Source organism: Pyxicephalus adspersus, chromosome 4, assembly GCF_032062135.1.
Source record: "Pyxicephalus adspersus chromosome 4, UCB_Pads_2.0, whole genome shotgun sequence".
Classification (NCBI taxonomy): Eukaryota; Metazoa; Chordata; class Amphibia; order Anura; family Pyxicephalidae; genus Pyxicephalus; species Pyxicephalus adspersus.
The window spans coordinates 59808347-59824965 of record NC_092861.1 but is presented as its reverse complement, the minus strand read 5'-3'; the positions used below and the strand labels follow the sequence as shown (position 1 = coordinate 59824965).

The 16619-nt window shown below is 43.5% G+C and overlaps 1 protein-coding gene across 6 annotated transcripts; it reads left to right on the top strand.

Moving 5' to 3' along the window:
* Window positions 1-6811: 6811 nt before the first annotated feature.
* On the top strand, window positions 6812-16237 carry LOC140328617 (uncharacterized). Of its 6 annotated transcripts, none has more exons than XM_072408373.1 (3): window positions 6812-7051; window positions 13754-13868; window positions 14680-16237. In XM_072408373.1, the coding sequence occupies exon 3, from the start codon at window positions 14705-14707 to the stop codon at window positions 15821-15823; it is 1119 nt and encodes a 372-aa protein (XP_072264474.1). In that variant the 5' UTR covers window positions 6812-7051; window positions 13754-13868; window positions 14680-14704; the 3' UTR covers window positions 15824-16237. The 6 variants fall into 6 exon arrangements, with proteins under 6 accessions (XP_072264474.1, XP_072264475.1, XP_072264470.1 ...); XM_072408374.1 differs by lacking the exon at window positions 6812-7051 and adding an exon at window positions 7111-7131; XM_072408369.1 differs by lacking the exon at window positions 6812-7051 and adding an exon at window positions 11237-11393.
* Window positions 16238-16619: the final 382 nt, after the last annotated feature.

Below are 16619 nucleotides of genomic sequence, written 5' to 3'. Positions count from 1 at the left end.
CCTGCCTTCACCACCCAGAGCAAAGTGCAAGCGGACGGGAAACCTGCCTTCACCACCCAGAGCAAAGTGCAAGCGGACGGGAAACCTGCCTTCACTACCCAAGGAAAAGTGCAAGCGGACAGCAAACTTGTATTCACCTCACATAACAAAGTGCAGGCAGACAGCAAACCTTCCTTCACCACACAGAGAAAAGTGCAGACAGACAGCAAAAAAAGAGCAAAAAAAAAGAATAAAAAGAAAAAAAGGACTCAACTAAAGACAAATGAGACTAATAAAAAACAAAAAGACAAAAGTAAGCCTGATCCTGCTACTACAAATAATAGCAAAACCCATATAAGATGCAGGCCTAAAAAACAAAACAGTATTTCTCAATGGAGTTATCTCAAAAGGTTTAATCGCAGACCACGTCCAAAAAAACGACGACCAGAACATCCTAAAAAAGAAACTACATGATACACTACACTACACTACATGATATTGTTAATAGTCAGTTTGCAAAAAACACAGGTAAGGTCATGCCAATATACCAACTACGAGCTATTCTTAGTTCGGGTAGAAAAATTATTCCAGACTATGAATGGATGAAGTCTATGGATATTGAGGCTATTCACAAGTATAAAAAAATGAAATCAGATTGCAAAAATGAAGTACAAATGATAAAATATGATGTGGTTAGACATCCAGAAAAGCCCTGGTTGGTGGGTTTATGCGTGTGGGTAATGGATAGACATTCCAAAGAAATGTGGCCTTTGTTGGTGAAGTGCTTATACAAATATCCGGATAGCACAATAAAGAAATGCAGCAGGTATCGCTCCTTCTGCTTGAGTTGGATTGAGGACAGTTATTTACTAAAGAGTGACCATACATGCTACACCCAAATGTAATGCATCTTGGCTATCACAGACAAAGTCTATGGGGAACTATTAGTCCATACACGTAAAGAAACTACCATTGTTCCCGTAAATTTTGATCCAGATTTTTGGGAAGAAACAGAGATCAGACTGGAGACATTTTTCAAACATAATGTACTGCCTTACCTAAAAGAGAAAGGGAAGGAGAAAGAAGATTCAAAGTTAGACATAACTGAAAATAGCAAGGATTGAGCCAAAGGTACCGCTTGTATCTCATGGAACATATACGCTGGACAAATGTAAACAATGAATCTACAGGTCCATTTTATTGCTCAAAATCACTAGCAACACATTTTTTTAAATCATGTTTAGAATAGAAATTAGAATAATATTTTCATGTTTATTTGTTATTAGTATGGTTTTCTGTTTAGATAAGTTTCAATTATTTTTTATTGCATAAACATGTAACAAATAACAATTAAAATAAAGTATATAGAATATATCAGAATAAAAATTCAAAAATAAAGACAATTTTGAGTACAGAGTATTAAAAAAAAATAAATGATCATTTTAGGAGAGTCAGTTCTTCAGGTTTTTTATATGCTTTGTGAATCAGGAATATAGTCTTTGGTAGATGATGAGGTAATATCTCAACATGAAAAGAAGGTAAATTATGGTAGAAGTTTGTCTTCCTATTTAATCCAAGTCATATCAAGAAGAATCTGATATTTTTTTCTAATATACTCAAAGACTCAAATAACACGCAGAGGAATAGGAAACAAGGGTAAGGAGGGTGGGTGGTGTCCAGTTGCGGTGAGGTTGAGAAAAGCCACAGTATCACAATCTACTTTGTGAATCCGCAAATGTTCTGTTTTATTTTGTGGTTCTGATTTAAATTGTTAATGGCCGAGCAAACTCAGGAGGTAAAAAGTATGTAATGCAAATTCCCATATTTTATGGAATTTATCATGTTTGTCTTGTGGAATGGCATACATCTTCTCATTTGTTAGATACCAGGACATTTTTTCTTTTCACCTGTGTTACTGTTAGTGTAGTTGAGCTCCAAGCTTTAGCCAGCATTTGTTTAGTTGCTGTAAAAATGAATTGTATTAATTGAGCATCCTCCTTAATTGAGCATCCTCTAAAATCCATTCCGGAGGACATGGCTGAAAATCTACAAAGTCTGGCAGGTATCATAGACCAACGCATTAATAGTTTATAGTTAGTTTTAGTAGCATTGCTATTGGAATGATATCTGGCTATGTTATCCTATATCTGATGTTATAACCACATCTTAGGGTCAATTTTAGATTGTAGTTCTGTTTCACTATTATATATGTAAGTGTGAGACTTAGATGTTGTACCAGTTAATAGAGAACTGTAGATTATTGGTATATTACCTTTGGGGTTGGATAGTAGTCTGCAAAAGGGATGAGCAAGAAGGACTTTGACAATCTTGCAAAAATTCCCTTAAACATCCGATGGGTCCGCAAAATTTCGGCAAACCGGTTTTGTGATATCCATTAAAGCCAATGGGCCGACTTTAAACATTATTAGCAAAGCCCCTATGCATTGTAGAACCATCAAATCTGCTAGGTACGGGTAGGGGAACAGTGGTAACAGGGGAACAATATAAAAGTTCCAAAAGACCTTGTGGTTTTTCAGAAAATGGCAGGCAAAGTGACAGCAGGGAAATAGGATTTTTGCGTGATGGACAGTGTACAGAAGGCAGCATAAACATTAGGACATTGGGAAAGGGTGGCACTACACATGAACTCAACCCACTAGCAGCAGTCTCTGCCTTCAAAACAGCAGGAGACTGCATTGCTAGCTGGCATCATGGCCTGAATGACGTGAAAGAATGCCACCTATAAAGTTGTGAGAAGTAGCACAGTGACAATAGGCAAAAGGATGGAGCACCAGAGACAGAGCGTGGGTCAGCGAGAGCAGTAGCAGTGTGTGGCCTCTGGTCAGCTATCGCCAGGGAGACCGCATTGGTAAGTGTCATGGAGAGCTGGGTGTAGTGCATGGTCAATCCCACCCAGAAGTGTGTAATACAATTTTTGTGAATGAAGTACTGACAGGTGGCAGCAGAAGGAGGCAGTGGGCCCTGGAAAGGAGTAGGGACTGCATTGGCAACTGGCATCTAGAGCTGGGTGTACTGCATCATCAATGTCATCCAGAAGTGTACAAGTTTAGTGAACGGAGTACTGACAGGCGGCAGCAGAAGGAGGCAGTGGGCTCTGAGACGGAGCGGGTACCGCATTGGTAACTGGCATCTACATCTTTGTGTAGTGCACCGTCAATGCCACCCAGAAATGTACAAATTTTTTGAATGGAGTATTGACAGGCAGAAGCAGAAGGAGGAGGCGGTGGACCCTGAGATGGAGCCGGGACTGCATTGCTAACTGGCATCTAGAGCTGGGTGTAGTGCATCATCAATGCCACCCAGAAGTGCACAATGTTAGTGAATAGAGTACTGTCAGGCAGCAGCAGCAACAGCAGGAGGAGGAGGCGGTGGGCCCTGAGACGGGGCGGGGTCCGCATTAGTAACTGGCATCTAGAGCTGGGTGTAGTGCATTGTCAATGCCACCCAGAAGTGTAGAATTTTACTGAATGGAGTATTGACAGACGGCAGCAGCAGGAGGAGGAGGCAGTGGGCTCTAAGAGGGAGCAGGGACCGCATTGGTAACTGGCATCTAGAGCTGGGTGTAGTGCTTTCGTCAATGCCACCCAGAAGTGTACAGTTTTACTTAATGGAGTACTGGCAGGCAGCAGCAGCAGCAGGAGAAGACGTTGGGCCCTGGGAGGGAGCCGGGACCACATTGGTAACTGGCATCCATAGCTGGGTGTAGTGCATCATCAATGCCACCAAGAAGTGTACAATTTTACTGAATGGAGTACTGACAGACGGCAGCAGCAGGAGGAGGAGGCAGTGGGCCTTGAGACAGGGTGGGGACCACATTGGTAACTGGCATTTAGAGCTGGGTGTATTGCATCGCCAATGCCACCCAGAAGTGTACAATTTTAGTGAACAGAGTACTGACAGGCGGCAGCAGCAGCAGCAACAGGAGGGGGCGGTGGGCCCTGAGACGAAGCGTGGACCGCATTGGTAACTGGCATCTAGAGCTGGGTGTAGTGCATTGTCAATGCCACCCAGAAGTGTGTAATACAAATATCTGAAATTTCTGATTAAACATAAAAGGGCCAGACCAAGATGTTTTGTGCACCAGCACTGTTGCAGTGGTCTCTGGTGCCGGAAGCTGTAGGAAGGTAGACGATATTCCTAGTTTGCATCATGAAGTGGATGACATGAATGCCAACCCTCAATCTTACAATACTTAGCTGAAAAATTAGGCAAAGCCAATGGTACCTATCAGTTTGGCAGTACTGGGGGTTTTAATCTGCAGTTTGTTGGCCTCCCTGAAGCAGCAGAAATGTAAAGTATATTGCTAGCTGGCACAATAGCAAGCATGACATTGGCAATGAATGCCACCCCTGGACGTTGCGATAACTAGCGGAAAAATTCTACCGAGGCAGGATCAGCTGACAGGATGTTGGTGATAGCCAACCACAGACTCAGCACAGGAGCAGTGCGGGTTCACAGAGGCATCTTGGTTGGCCAGTGAGTCCCGGTGTCAGTCAATCAGTGACATCTGCAGTGGGGATATGATAGTTGTTAGTAACCCACCTTTCGTTCATTTTCAAAAATGGTGAGGCGATTGACATTTTCCGGCAACAGTTTTGATGGGTTGTCCGTGACCACTCTGCCAGCGGAACTGAAGGTTCTTTCAGACAGAACACTAGATGTCGGGCACGAAAGAAGATTGATGGCATACTTTGCCAACTGTCGGCAGATTTCAAGCCTGTTGACCCAAAAATGAATGGCGTCACTACTGTCAGGACAGGCATCCTTCTCATAACTTCTGTCGTCAACACCACCACCAGCCAGAAAACAGCCAACGTAATCATGCACCATGCGCTTCATCCATTCTCGATGGTTATGGCCCTGCACTTCACTTGTTTGAGGTGCCGGCATCAGGTTTCACCAGGCATCCAGAAAATCCCCCCTGCCTTGGCCTAGACTTTTGGATGTGTGCGGCCTGCTGCCACTACTTCTGGTGCTGCTGCTACGGGAGGATACGGTGGAGGCAGTGTCCGCCTGAGTTCCCTTTGCGGAATGTGGTGTGCGGAACTCCTCACACAGCCAGTCGCTTAGTATTCTGCTCAGGCGGGCCACCTTTTCTTTCTCTTGCGCCAGGTTGGGTAGAAACTGTGCAATTATGTTTTTGTAGCGGTGATCCAGAAGGGTGGCCAGCCAGTAATCATCCTGGTTTTTGATGCTGTAAATGTGGGGTTCCACCATAGGCATCGCAACATGTGGACACACAAATGAAAGATGGGTTCCTTGGGCTCATTCTCCTCCTGTCCCTCTGTAGGCGCCAAAACATCTTCCTCATCACCCACCTCCTCCTCTTCTGCAGTAGTTTCTGTTGTTCCATCGCTCGCACAATGCCTGGGGTGTTACAGCACAAATGCGGGTTGGACGGGTACTGTCCAGCAGCCCCAACATGATCTCCCTCACCATCATCATCATCATAATCATTTTCCACCTCCTCCTCCTCTTGAAACTCCTGATACTGGCCAGTGTCCCTTCTTGCTCCTTCTGATGCTGGCTGTGAGCTATAGAGTGTAATGTCACCCTCATTCTCCCCCCCTCATTTCTTCCCCTCCTCTCCCATATCCACTCTCTATCAGGCCACACAGGGTAATACCAAGCAGAAAGATGATGGGTATGACGTCGTTCCAGCCTGACCGCTTCCGAACGTTTGTGGCCTGGTCAAAGGGGGCCATCACCTTGCACAGTGTCTCCATCTGCAGCCACTGGTCACTGGTAAAAAAGCTCAGTTGTGTGGCTGTACCAAGGGCCCCGCTGCCTCCATGCACCACACCGAGAATGCCAATGCCCGGGAGAGGTTATCCATTACATGTCTATGTAAACTGGGCACATCTGTGCGGGAGAAGTAATGCCTGATTTGTATAATCCACCGCTGCTCGGCACAGGCCATCAGGTCACGGAAGGGAACCGAGTCCACAATGCTGCATGGCAGTAGCTGCAAGGCCAAGTAGCTGCAAGAACTCCGGTATAGTGGCTGATGGGACTGGGAGCTAGGGGAGCTGAAGGGGTCACTGGAGTACCCATCTTGCAGTGACAAACGTCGTCTGACGCCACCAAAGCCTGCAGCTAGAAGCTGATACTTCATCGGCGCTAGAAGTCTGGCTGGCACCAACCTCCTCTGATGTAGTAGCAATTACAGTTGGAGGTGGAGAAGGAGTCAATTGAGGTGGAAGAAGAGATGATGATGTGGTTGCACCGCCTTCAAGAGAAAGCAAGTACTGCTCCCACTTTGGTTTGTGGTTCTTGCGCATGTGGGAAAGCAGGTATGTTGTACCCAAATGTGATCCGGTCTGTTTTCTGCGGATCTGCCTGTGGTTGCACCTCCTTCAAGAGAACACAAGTACTGCTCCCACTTTGGTTTGTGGTTCTTGCGCATGTGGGAAAGCAGGGATGTTGTACCTAAATGGGATCGGGTCTGTTTTCTGCGGATCTGTCTGTGGCACAGGATGCAGATTGCTACACACCCGTCATCGTCTTTCAACGTGAAAAAAGACCACACTGGAGAGGTGCATGCAACCACTCTGCTGCTCTTTTTCTTTGCCTGCATTTGCGTCTGCTAGGTGCCCTGCGTCTGTGTGAGATTGAGAAAACAGCACATGTGTTCAATGTTTGTAACAAAATATAGAACTACTGTCGTTCTGCATTTTAGCCACAAGATGCCACTGTTTCTGAGCACAGCTAAACAAGTGGCCAGTATTTGTATATTGTTAGGAGGTGTGGTTGTTCTGAGGAGAGGAAGCAGGAAGCAGGAGAGCAGACATCTTGCAAGGACTGTGTGTGAAAGAGAATCCGCTTGCATCCAAGGGTCAGCGTGTTCCTAGCGTCTCAGGAGCTGTGGCTGAGTGAGGCTGACCACCGTCCAAGGCAGATCCTGTCCAGAGGAAAAGGATTGTTTCCCAGGAAGGCTGAAAGCAGCTGAGGAACAGAGCGCTGTCTGTCTTGCAGGACCTCATGTTTGTTGAAGAGACTTGTTGCTGTTATTGAGTTTAAAGACATCATTGGATCCAGGAACAAGACCCGGGTCAGTAAAATCGTGCACGCACCGCATTATAGGATTGGCGCCTGAAATACCAGAGACTGAGATTAGACCTGCAATAGTTAGTAAGTTAGGGTCTATGTGTGTGGCAGGTCATAAGAACCAATTTTGAACAAGGGCACTGTGCTGTCCTCTGGGATGAGTGTATGTAATGTATTTTCTTTGTCTTATTGTTTGGAAGTTTGTTTATTGTTATAGTACTCAGTAAAATACGTTTTGTTTTATTTGAGCTGGTGTCCACATTGTCTTCCCTGTTTGTGACTTCGCTGTATCCTAGAAAGCCCCCGGTACACAGCTTACATCTGCTCCAGCTCCACCTCCCCGACGGTCACATCTTCTCTGACTGTTCCCCTCCTTGTGCTCATTCCTCTGTCTCTTCTTTAGGACTCACATGAGGCAGATTTGTGGCCTCTTTCATCCCCAGTCTGCTGCTGCCTTTCCTCGACATCTGTTTTGGAACTGCTGCTGGCCTTTACACGCATCGGTGGTTCCCAGGTGACATCACGGTCATCATCATCCTCATTTTCATCTAGGCCAACCTCTGCCAATGCAGCCATTGATCCAGAACCCTCACCCAGCAAGTGCTGACCACACTCTCCAAGGGTCTAAAAGTCTGCCTCTTGCACTGAAAGTCGCACTGACAGATCCTCAGGCTGTTTGTCAAACAACAAGGGAGAGTCCCTGGGAGGTACAGGCACATTAGCCACGCTAACTCTTGTCTTTGCTCCTGTCACGGCTCTGCTGGTTGCTGCTGCCTCTGCAGAAGAAGAGCCTGCTGCACTTGAGGCCCCTGGGACCCAGTCCACAATACTCTCCACATGACGTGGCTGTATGATTGTATTCCGCCCTCTCAATACATCTACCAGCGTACTGGTGCTCCGCACACATTTCAGACCTGTATAACAACTTGTGCTGCTGCCTCCCAACAGTTTCCTGCTGCTGCTGTCCTGCAGTGGCGGACTCCCGGGAAGTATGCCCCCTGCCAGATGCGGCAGGTAGCCTAACGCCATGCTATCCCCTGCGTCTACCGCTCATCTTTTACTTACTCGGGCAAAAATGCACCTGTACCAAACGGTTTCTTTGGTAGATAGGAACAGTTATCAAACACTGAAATATCTGTATTTTTTTTAAAAATAGGACAGAACATTTTCTGTACCAAACGGGCTTCTTTGGTAAATAGCAAGAGGTATCAACCACTGAAATATTTGTATTTTTTCTATAGTAGGACAGACATTTTTTTGTACCAGACAGGCTCTTTTGGTAGATAGCAAGAGGTATCAAAGACTGAAATATCTGTATTTTTTTATAGTAGGACAGAAATTTTTCTGTACCAAACGGGCTTCTTTGGTAAATAGCAGGAGGTATCAAAGACTGAAAAATCTTTTTTTTTTTTTATAATAGGACAGAAATTTTTCTGTACCAAACGGGCTTCTTTGGTAAATAGCAGGAGGTATCAAAGACTGAAAAATCTTTTTTTTTTTTTATAATAGGACAGAAATTTTTCTGTACCAAATGGGCTTGGTAAATAGGAACAGGTAGCATCAAAAACTAAAATATATCTGTTTTCTTCTATAGCTATATAGGTGTATCTGTTTCAGAATGGTACACTGAAAGATTAGCTAATTGTGCTGCTATAAAATAATTGTAGATATGAGGTAAAGGAAGGCCTTCATCTTTCTTGAATTGGAACAGGGTTGGTTAGAAATGCGTGGTCTACTATTTCCCCAGATTGGGAAATTGAGAATCATTATTTGAATTATATGAAAATAATGGGGAGGGATAGGTATTGGCACCCTGAAAAGATATAAAAATTTAGGCAGGAGTGACATTTTCACTGACGCTATATGCCCAAACCATGATATCTGATTTTTCCAGGTTTCCAAAAGCAGTCTGGTCTGATGTATCAAGGTAGGATAATTTGCTATAATAAGCAGTTCATAAGAAGCTGTGATATATATTCCCAAATATAATCATTTTGATTGTTCCCAGTGAAAAGGGAAGGATTCCTTGAGGTGGGTAACTAGTGAGTTTGGTAGATTAATATTTAGAGCTGAACATTTGTAATGGGTAATTTGGAGAGATATCTTTCCAAAAGTGGTTAGAGTAGGTAAAAGATTAGGTAGGGATATTATTGGATTGGATAGAACCAGTAGAGCTGGGGTCAGCAAACTTTTTTGGCTACTAGGCCATTTTAGGGGGTCAGGAAGGCACACTAGGCCGGACTCTCTCTCTCACTGATGGCTCCGCCCCCACCAGGAGTGCCCCTAAAGAGAAATCCCTCTCCTCTGCAATGCATACGGAGGAGAAGGAATGTCCCCTTACTCCGGCGGCTGAAGTGCTAACGTCGGCCGCAGTAAATAGGGAAGGGAGGCATACCAAGGAGGCTCAAGAGCTGCATGTGGCTCCGGAGCTGCGGGTTGCCGACCCCTGCTGGCCGGGATTGGGCTGATCGACCAGGGGGCCGTTAATCTGGAATGGGCTACTGGCTAGGCTGTATCTGACATAAAGGCTGGAGTTTGCCAACCTCTGCAGTAGAGCATCATCCACAAACAGGCTGATTTTATGGTGGTACCCCGCGTATTCCACCCCCTGGCGGTATGATTAATTTAGTATTTTTAAATATCAAATTGGCATATTTGACATTTAAAAATACTTCTGGTTTTAAATTTCCCGCTGGTCAGTAGGGTGACAATCAAAAATCCGGCAACCCCTGAACCTGAGGTGCGCGGGATTTTCGAAAATTCTGGATTTTTTTCTTACTCACTTTCACACACAGGCCAGCCTTCCTCTGGCGGCACCGCACACATCTGGCACAGTTCCAGGGAGCAGGGACGTCTTAATGTGTATTTAGTTTAACAAGCAAGACCTAACAGCTGTTTCTGCAGAACAACGGCAGCAAAACATCAGTGGCCCAAAAAGTGTACTGCAGTCCCTTTATTGAAATTGTGATCCAAAATTTATGCCAGGAAACTGAGGGAATGACCCCGTCGGCGGAAGTGTTAACGCCGGCCCTGGTAAATAGGGAAGGGAGGCATACCAAGAAGACTCTGGAGCTGAGGGTTGCTGCCCCCTGCCGGCTGGGATTAGGCCGGAACAGACTACTGGCCTAAAGGCCAGAGTTTGCCTACCCCTGGTCTATACTAAAGCCAAACTACATTCCACTATGATGTCAAGTCACTTTCACATTTAATAGTTATACCTAAGAAAGGCCTTATGAAATATCTTAATATTCATATATTACTAGGAAGCAGAACTTGAGAAACCGAATAACTTCCTTCCTGTCTTAAAGAAAGACTCATCCCAATATTAGAGAATAAATGGTAACGTTGGGAACCATTCTATGAAAACATTTGCATGCAGCTGTAGTTGTGATGGATTGTGGCCCAGTTTCTGGAACCCAAAGGTTGCTTCTGGCCGCTCCTCTGGAAAAAAAGAACCACAGTTTGGTTTGCCACTTCTAGATGCATAGCACCAGTGGTCTATGTGCCTTGAAACTTCTAAACATGAGGTATTCCCCAACAAGCACTGTGGAGAGGTTCCTTCCCAAAGCTCTGCTCCCATTACCAGCTATGTACATCAGAGAGATAATGTTGTCACTACTTTCACAAGGTCATTTCTGGGTTAGCATTGACATTTGGTGCCCACAAGGTGGATTTATAAGATTTGTGGCTATTAAGGAATATTCTCATAAGTGTTTTTGTATTAGGATTTTAATTTTAAAGCTTAAATCTAGTTTATTTTAAAGACTTTGAAAAATAAAAAATGCAGCTTTTGCTTTTTTTTTTCAGTCTGCAAGGAATGCTGCTACTCTTGCCCCTAGTTCTGTTGAAACTGCCCACCCTTCAAACAGGGACCTGCAAAGATTTACTTCGTCTGTTCCAATGTAGAGCAGAGCTGGCATCAGCCACTGATCACATGGGGCACTTTGTAAAAGAATGTGATATTGATTGCACACACATTATGTCTATAAAAAAACACATTATGATATTAAAGAAATTGAAAATGGATGGATTGTACAGTTCAGTTGGTCAGATTTAAAATTAGAAGTGTGGATCAGGGACTGTCCTTGGATAGTAGGTGAATATTAGATGAATGATGTGTTCTCCCCCAGGCACCTACTTTATGATGATTTGTAGCACTATGAATCACTGAAGAGGGAGGGGAGGAGGGCAGAACCTCAGAGCAGGAACTAGACAGGAATGAAAGTAGTTTAGTGTGAGACGACCCATGCATTAATCTCTGGGTACAGCTGGAAGCATGAGCTGAAATTGGCAGAGCTGGGTGTGATCGCATTGTTGTACCTTGTCTTACCCCAGATCTAAATCAGGTAATAGGGGGTGCTGTGTGTGTGTTTAATAACATGGAGAGAGCTGCACTGCTAGATCGTAGAAGTTTATGTTGTTTGTGTGACTACGGGAAGCCTGTACACGGCGAGTAAGGTCACGACGTTTCAATGATCAGCATGACGAGCACGGTTTGTTTTATGATCACCGTTTTGTGATTTATTCAGCAATGGCTGTATCCTCTGTATATAGTGTGTAGTTTCCTTGTGTGGCCACTAGGCGGCAGTGGTGAGCTATCAGCATTGGTTATGTATTAGGTGCGGAACAAGCCTGGACACACTGCTGATGTTTGTTCTCGGTTATTCTATTTTTACCGATTCATTATCATGTGGTCACTGAAAGGCTGTCAGCCTTTGAATCTGGGCATGTCAGGGCAAAAAAAGCTTCACTATCCCTGTGTGACTCACCACCTACACTGCAGGGCACTGATCATGGGATCATGGGATAGCTGAGTCAGTTCCCAGCAATCTCTGACTTGTAGGGGCACCCAATGGTTTGGATGTGTTACAAGAATCACAGCACTAAAATCCTTTGGTGATTATTTTTCATGGCTTTAAAAGAAATAATGTTTGATGCATACCGGTATGTGTGTATTAGATAATAGGAATAGTATTTAATACATTTTTGTAGTGTGATGATCAGCACATTATTTCAGGTTGAATGCTCTGTAGCACAGGATAATATGGTGTACAGGGATTACTTCCAGGACACATAATAGTCATCAGGAAGCAGGAGACGAACAACTAAAGCATTGCATGGGGTTAGTGTTGGTGTTCGAATTTGGGTTGTCCATATATTTGACCCGAATGTGGTTGTTCGAATTCGGATAGACCCGAAAAACATGGGATTTGACGGCTCAAATTTAAATTAATGTTAAACTAATTTATTGAATTTGTGTGATTTGTTTTACTAGCTTTTATTTTTTTACAGGTTATCCCACAATGACAAGATGATTCCCACGGTTGCACAGCCGTGGGAATCCTCCTGTCAGTGTTGGATCCCCAGGCACTAGAGGTTAATGGGGACAAGTCTCCTCATCCGTCACCTTTAGTGCATTGTGATTGGCTGAGGAAAGGTAAACCTTGATGACAGCTCAAGCGTCCTTTAATTAACCTCTAGTGCCGGGGATCTTCTCAATGAATGCGGCCGTGGCTGGCCGCATTCATTGAGAACAGTTTGCGAGCCCCGGTACTATAGGTTAATTAACCTCTAGTGCCGGAGATCTTCTCAATGAATTCGGCCGTGGCTGGACACATTCATTGAGAACAGTGTGTGATCCCTGGCACTAGAGGTTAAATGGGAACAAGTCGCCCCATTTAAAACCTCTAGTGCTCTCTGATTGGCTGAGGAAAGCTTTCCTCAGCCAATCAGGGAGCACTATCCCTATTCCTGGATAGAGTTTCATATCCAGGTACACAGGACTCCTGTGTTCTTGGTAAGGGACACTCTATCCAAGAACACATACAATTAGTAAAGGGCTGCAAGAGCAATCAGGGTAGCGGAGCTGTCAGCTTTGCTCCCGATTGCTGTTGGGGTTCTTTACAGTCCCTAAAAATAACCCAAATTCTCCCACCATTGACTTTAATGGTGTTCGAATTTGTCATTCGACCACCTGAACAATATCTCCCTATTCGATCGAATAGTGAGATATTCGACCAACACTACATGGGGTATGTACCCTGACTATGCAATGCATTTCTGTTTCTATTCCATTCATCAATGTTATTTTCTGATCATCATAGCATTCATTCTAAGCCAACCCTCTTTATACCATAATTTTCAGGTCTTCAGGGAACACCTGCTATATTTACTTTATTCACAGCTCCCAGCATATTGGCATGATGGTCAGTGGTAAAAATTATTCTTACATTGCTGGTCATTGGTGTCACCAAAACTGATCTGAGGAGCTCAAACTTCTCATTGCTCAAGGAACTCTAGCAACTTCTGGAATAAGCCTAGGGTTCTATGGAATCCTGGTTGAGATTCACTGTTCTAAGTTAATACATATTTTGTAGATATCTTCTCCTCCTGTGTCACTGTTTGTCTGTCATTTGCAACCCCTATTTAATGTACAGCACTGCATTATATGTTGGCACCTTATAAATCCTTTTTATTAATAATAATGTAAAGTCAATTTGAATCGGAGCTTCGTTCATCTCTGGTGTGCTATTTCCCCCTCCTCTTAGATCGTAAATTATTTGGGGCAGGGATCTCTTCTCCTCCTGTGTCATTGTTTCACTGTTGTATTCTGTCCGTCCTTTGCAACCCCTATTTAATGTTCATCTCCAGTTAATATGTTGTTGCTATATAAATACAGTTTATTAACAAATAATATTTGTTCCAGGAGGAGGCTCAGTGGTTTCTTCTGTCAGCACCTGCACTGAAGAAACTACAGCAGGTTACTGTGCCCAGGCATTCAATACACTGATGCAGCATCTCTTCATTACATTTTCAGTTAGGTAAGGATAATCATTTAAAAAAACTGAAGTAAAGGAAATATGTAATCTGCTGTAACTGATTACTCTTAAAAATGCCTTTAAGTCATGGAGAAGTTAGCACAATGCTACTAATCGGCCTGTCCTGTTTTTAAGCCACTTTTGAATAGTTTGCATGTTACCCTAAGATTTACTGACCACCACATACTAGAAGAAACTGTTTTCTTGGCATCATTTGTTTTCTTTGAGTTCTTAGAAACATTCAGTAGTTAGTCACCATGCCATGATTAGACCTTCATTCTGTCAAGCTGTGGTTCTACAGAATAATGGGATTATGCATACGAAAAGCCTTACTTCAAGTAAATTCTGCAGGATATGTTATAGCTGGATGCAAATCCTGGACTCGCTGTTATACAGACATCATGTGCACCCAGTGTGAGGCACATCTGTTATCATATTTAAAGATTTTAGTTGGTGTTCGAGCTGTGAGACCCTTTTTCTGCTTGTTATGGGTTCTCCTCTGTGCTTGGATACACACTAAGTGTGGGTTCAGACCTTCCCCAGGATCAAGCAATCCCGTGCGGCTCGGTCACTCTGCATTGGTTCTTAAAGGACCAGCGTCTGCACATTCGAGAGCGAGCGGCAGTGAGGAGTACTGGTATCACTCACTCTTAGGAGCTGCCACTGGGAGAAGCTACATGCAATGTCTCCCCCCAAGGCAGCGGTAACCACACCACAATTTGTGGCCAGTGTGAACATAACTCAACAATTTTGCAGTCTGTTAGGTGATTGTACAGTGAGTAAACTAAACAGAATGTATTTTATTTCTCTACAGGTATTCCACTTCATAAGTTATAATCATGGGGCTACCTGAAAAAAAGCTTCAGTTAAAGAACACAGGAGCAGCAAACAATGTTACATCTTCTGCATACCGCACACCCAGCAACTTGCCTGCTGGTAGAACACCCTCTCATGAAAGGGCACACAGTGTGCCAGCACCATCCAGATGTGAAGAACCACAGAATGCCAGTGAACCACCTAAAGTTCTGGTTAGAAGAGATGTTCAGCCTATGACACAAAGAACCAGATCCAGCTCTGCTGGTGCAAGGAAAAAGACTGATGGACGTGAGCATCTTAAAACCTCTAAAGTAGCTGCAAATTCCAAACTGTTGCCTAAGGAAGCTTCATCCCAGTCAGGAAGGGTGTCGGACACTAGTGCCCAAGCCAAGTTGTCTCAAAAAGATATACAGAGCATAGAAAGCCACACTCGAGGGCAGAGAAATAATCCAGATTGGCACAAGTGGCGTCAGAATCGTATTACAGCATCCATGGCACATCAGATATCTCATAGCAGATTTGCTAATCAAAAAACTACTGATATTCCCCAATCCTATCTAAAGGCCATTCTGGGCACAGGGCCTAAAGTGCAAACAGCAGCTATGAGCTGGGGTATTAAAAATGAGAAATGTGCTGTGAGGAATTATGAGAAACAAGCCTTAAAGAATAAAGGAAGGGAAGTGCAGGTAGAAGATTGTGGTCTTTTCATTCATCCAACCAAGAACTGGCTGGCAGCAAGTCCAGATGGGATAGTAAAAGATAAGATTACAGGAGAAAATGTGTGCATTTTAGAGGTGAAGTGTCCATATAAACACAGATATCACACAATACAGGAGGCCTGTGCTGACCGAGACTTCTGCCTGGCTGTGAAAGGCGATTCCTATGTCTTGAAACCAAATCATGCTTATTATACTCAGGTACAATGCCAGCTGGCTTCAACAGGAATGAAAGATGCAGACTTTGTTGTGTATACAAATAAGGAGACTGTGGTTGTTCCACTGAAATTCAACCCAGATTTTTGGAAAGAAACAGAACCAAAGCTGGAAATGTTTTATAATAGGGCTGTAGTACCAAATATTAGGGAGCAAAATCCTGCTGGCAAAGAACAGCAGAAATATAATATTTATGCACCAGAGGAATGAACATGGAAGTACCCCATAGGCAAGAAATGAGGGAAAGTTGAACAGCTATGGGACATAAGAAATGATTTTGAAAATGAGCAGCTGTTAAAATATTACAACTATTTTTAAATAGTACTCTTGCAATAAGGAATGTTTGGGAAACTATAAAATATATGCAAGCTTTATCACATTTCCTCCCCCAAGCAGAGCTGAATCCCTTTAATATCGCTAATCATTGTATCTAGTTTAATAAATATTGTGGCAACTTTTTTGCTAAAACATGTGCTACACTTATGGAGGCTGAATTTGCAATATTACCATACCATGTGAGACTCAGCTGTCAGCAGTTGAGGAAACAATTTAAAAACTGATAGCGCTTCTTAAGAACCTGTAGCGCTTCTTCGCTACAGGTTTCATTAAAATGTACAAAACTTGTCCTTATGTGTTGCATTTACTTATTTGTCTTTTCTCTTCTAAACATTAAATGTGGAGTTTTGGGGTGCCAGTACATTTATTTTCACACATCATCATTATTTCATTTCTGGATAAAATACACAAAGTATGGAGTGATGCAAAAAAGGTTAAAGCAGTTCTGTTTCTCAACCTTCTTATAACATCATGGGACCCTTAAAATAACTTTCAGGTCTTAAAGGCACCCCTGCTTTACTATATCCACAGCTCACAGTACTTTAGTCTGGAAAGAATGTCACCCTTATAGATAACAAAAAGAGATCATTAAACTGTGAGTGGCACAAATTGCTTATTGCTTGAGAAACACTGGTGTAGTGTGTAAACAGATTTCTGTGACACCTTTATT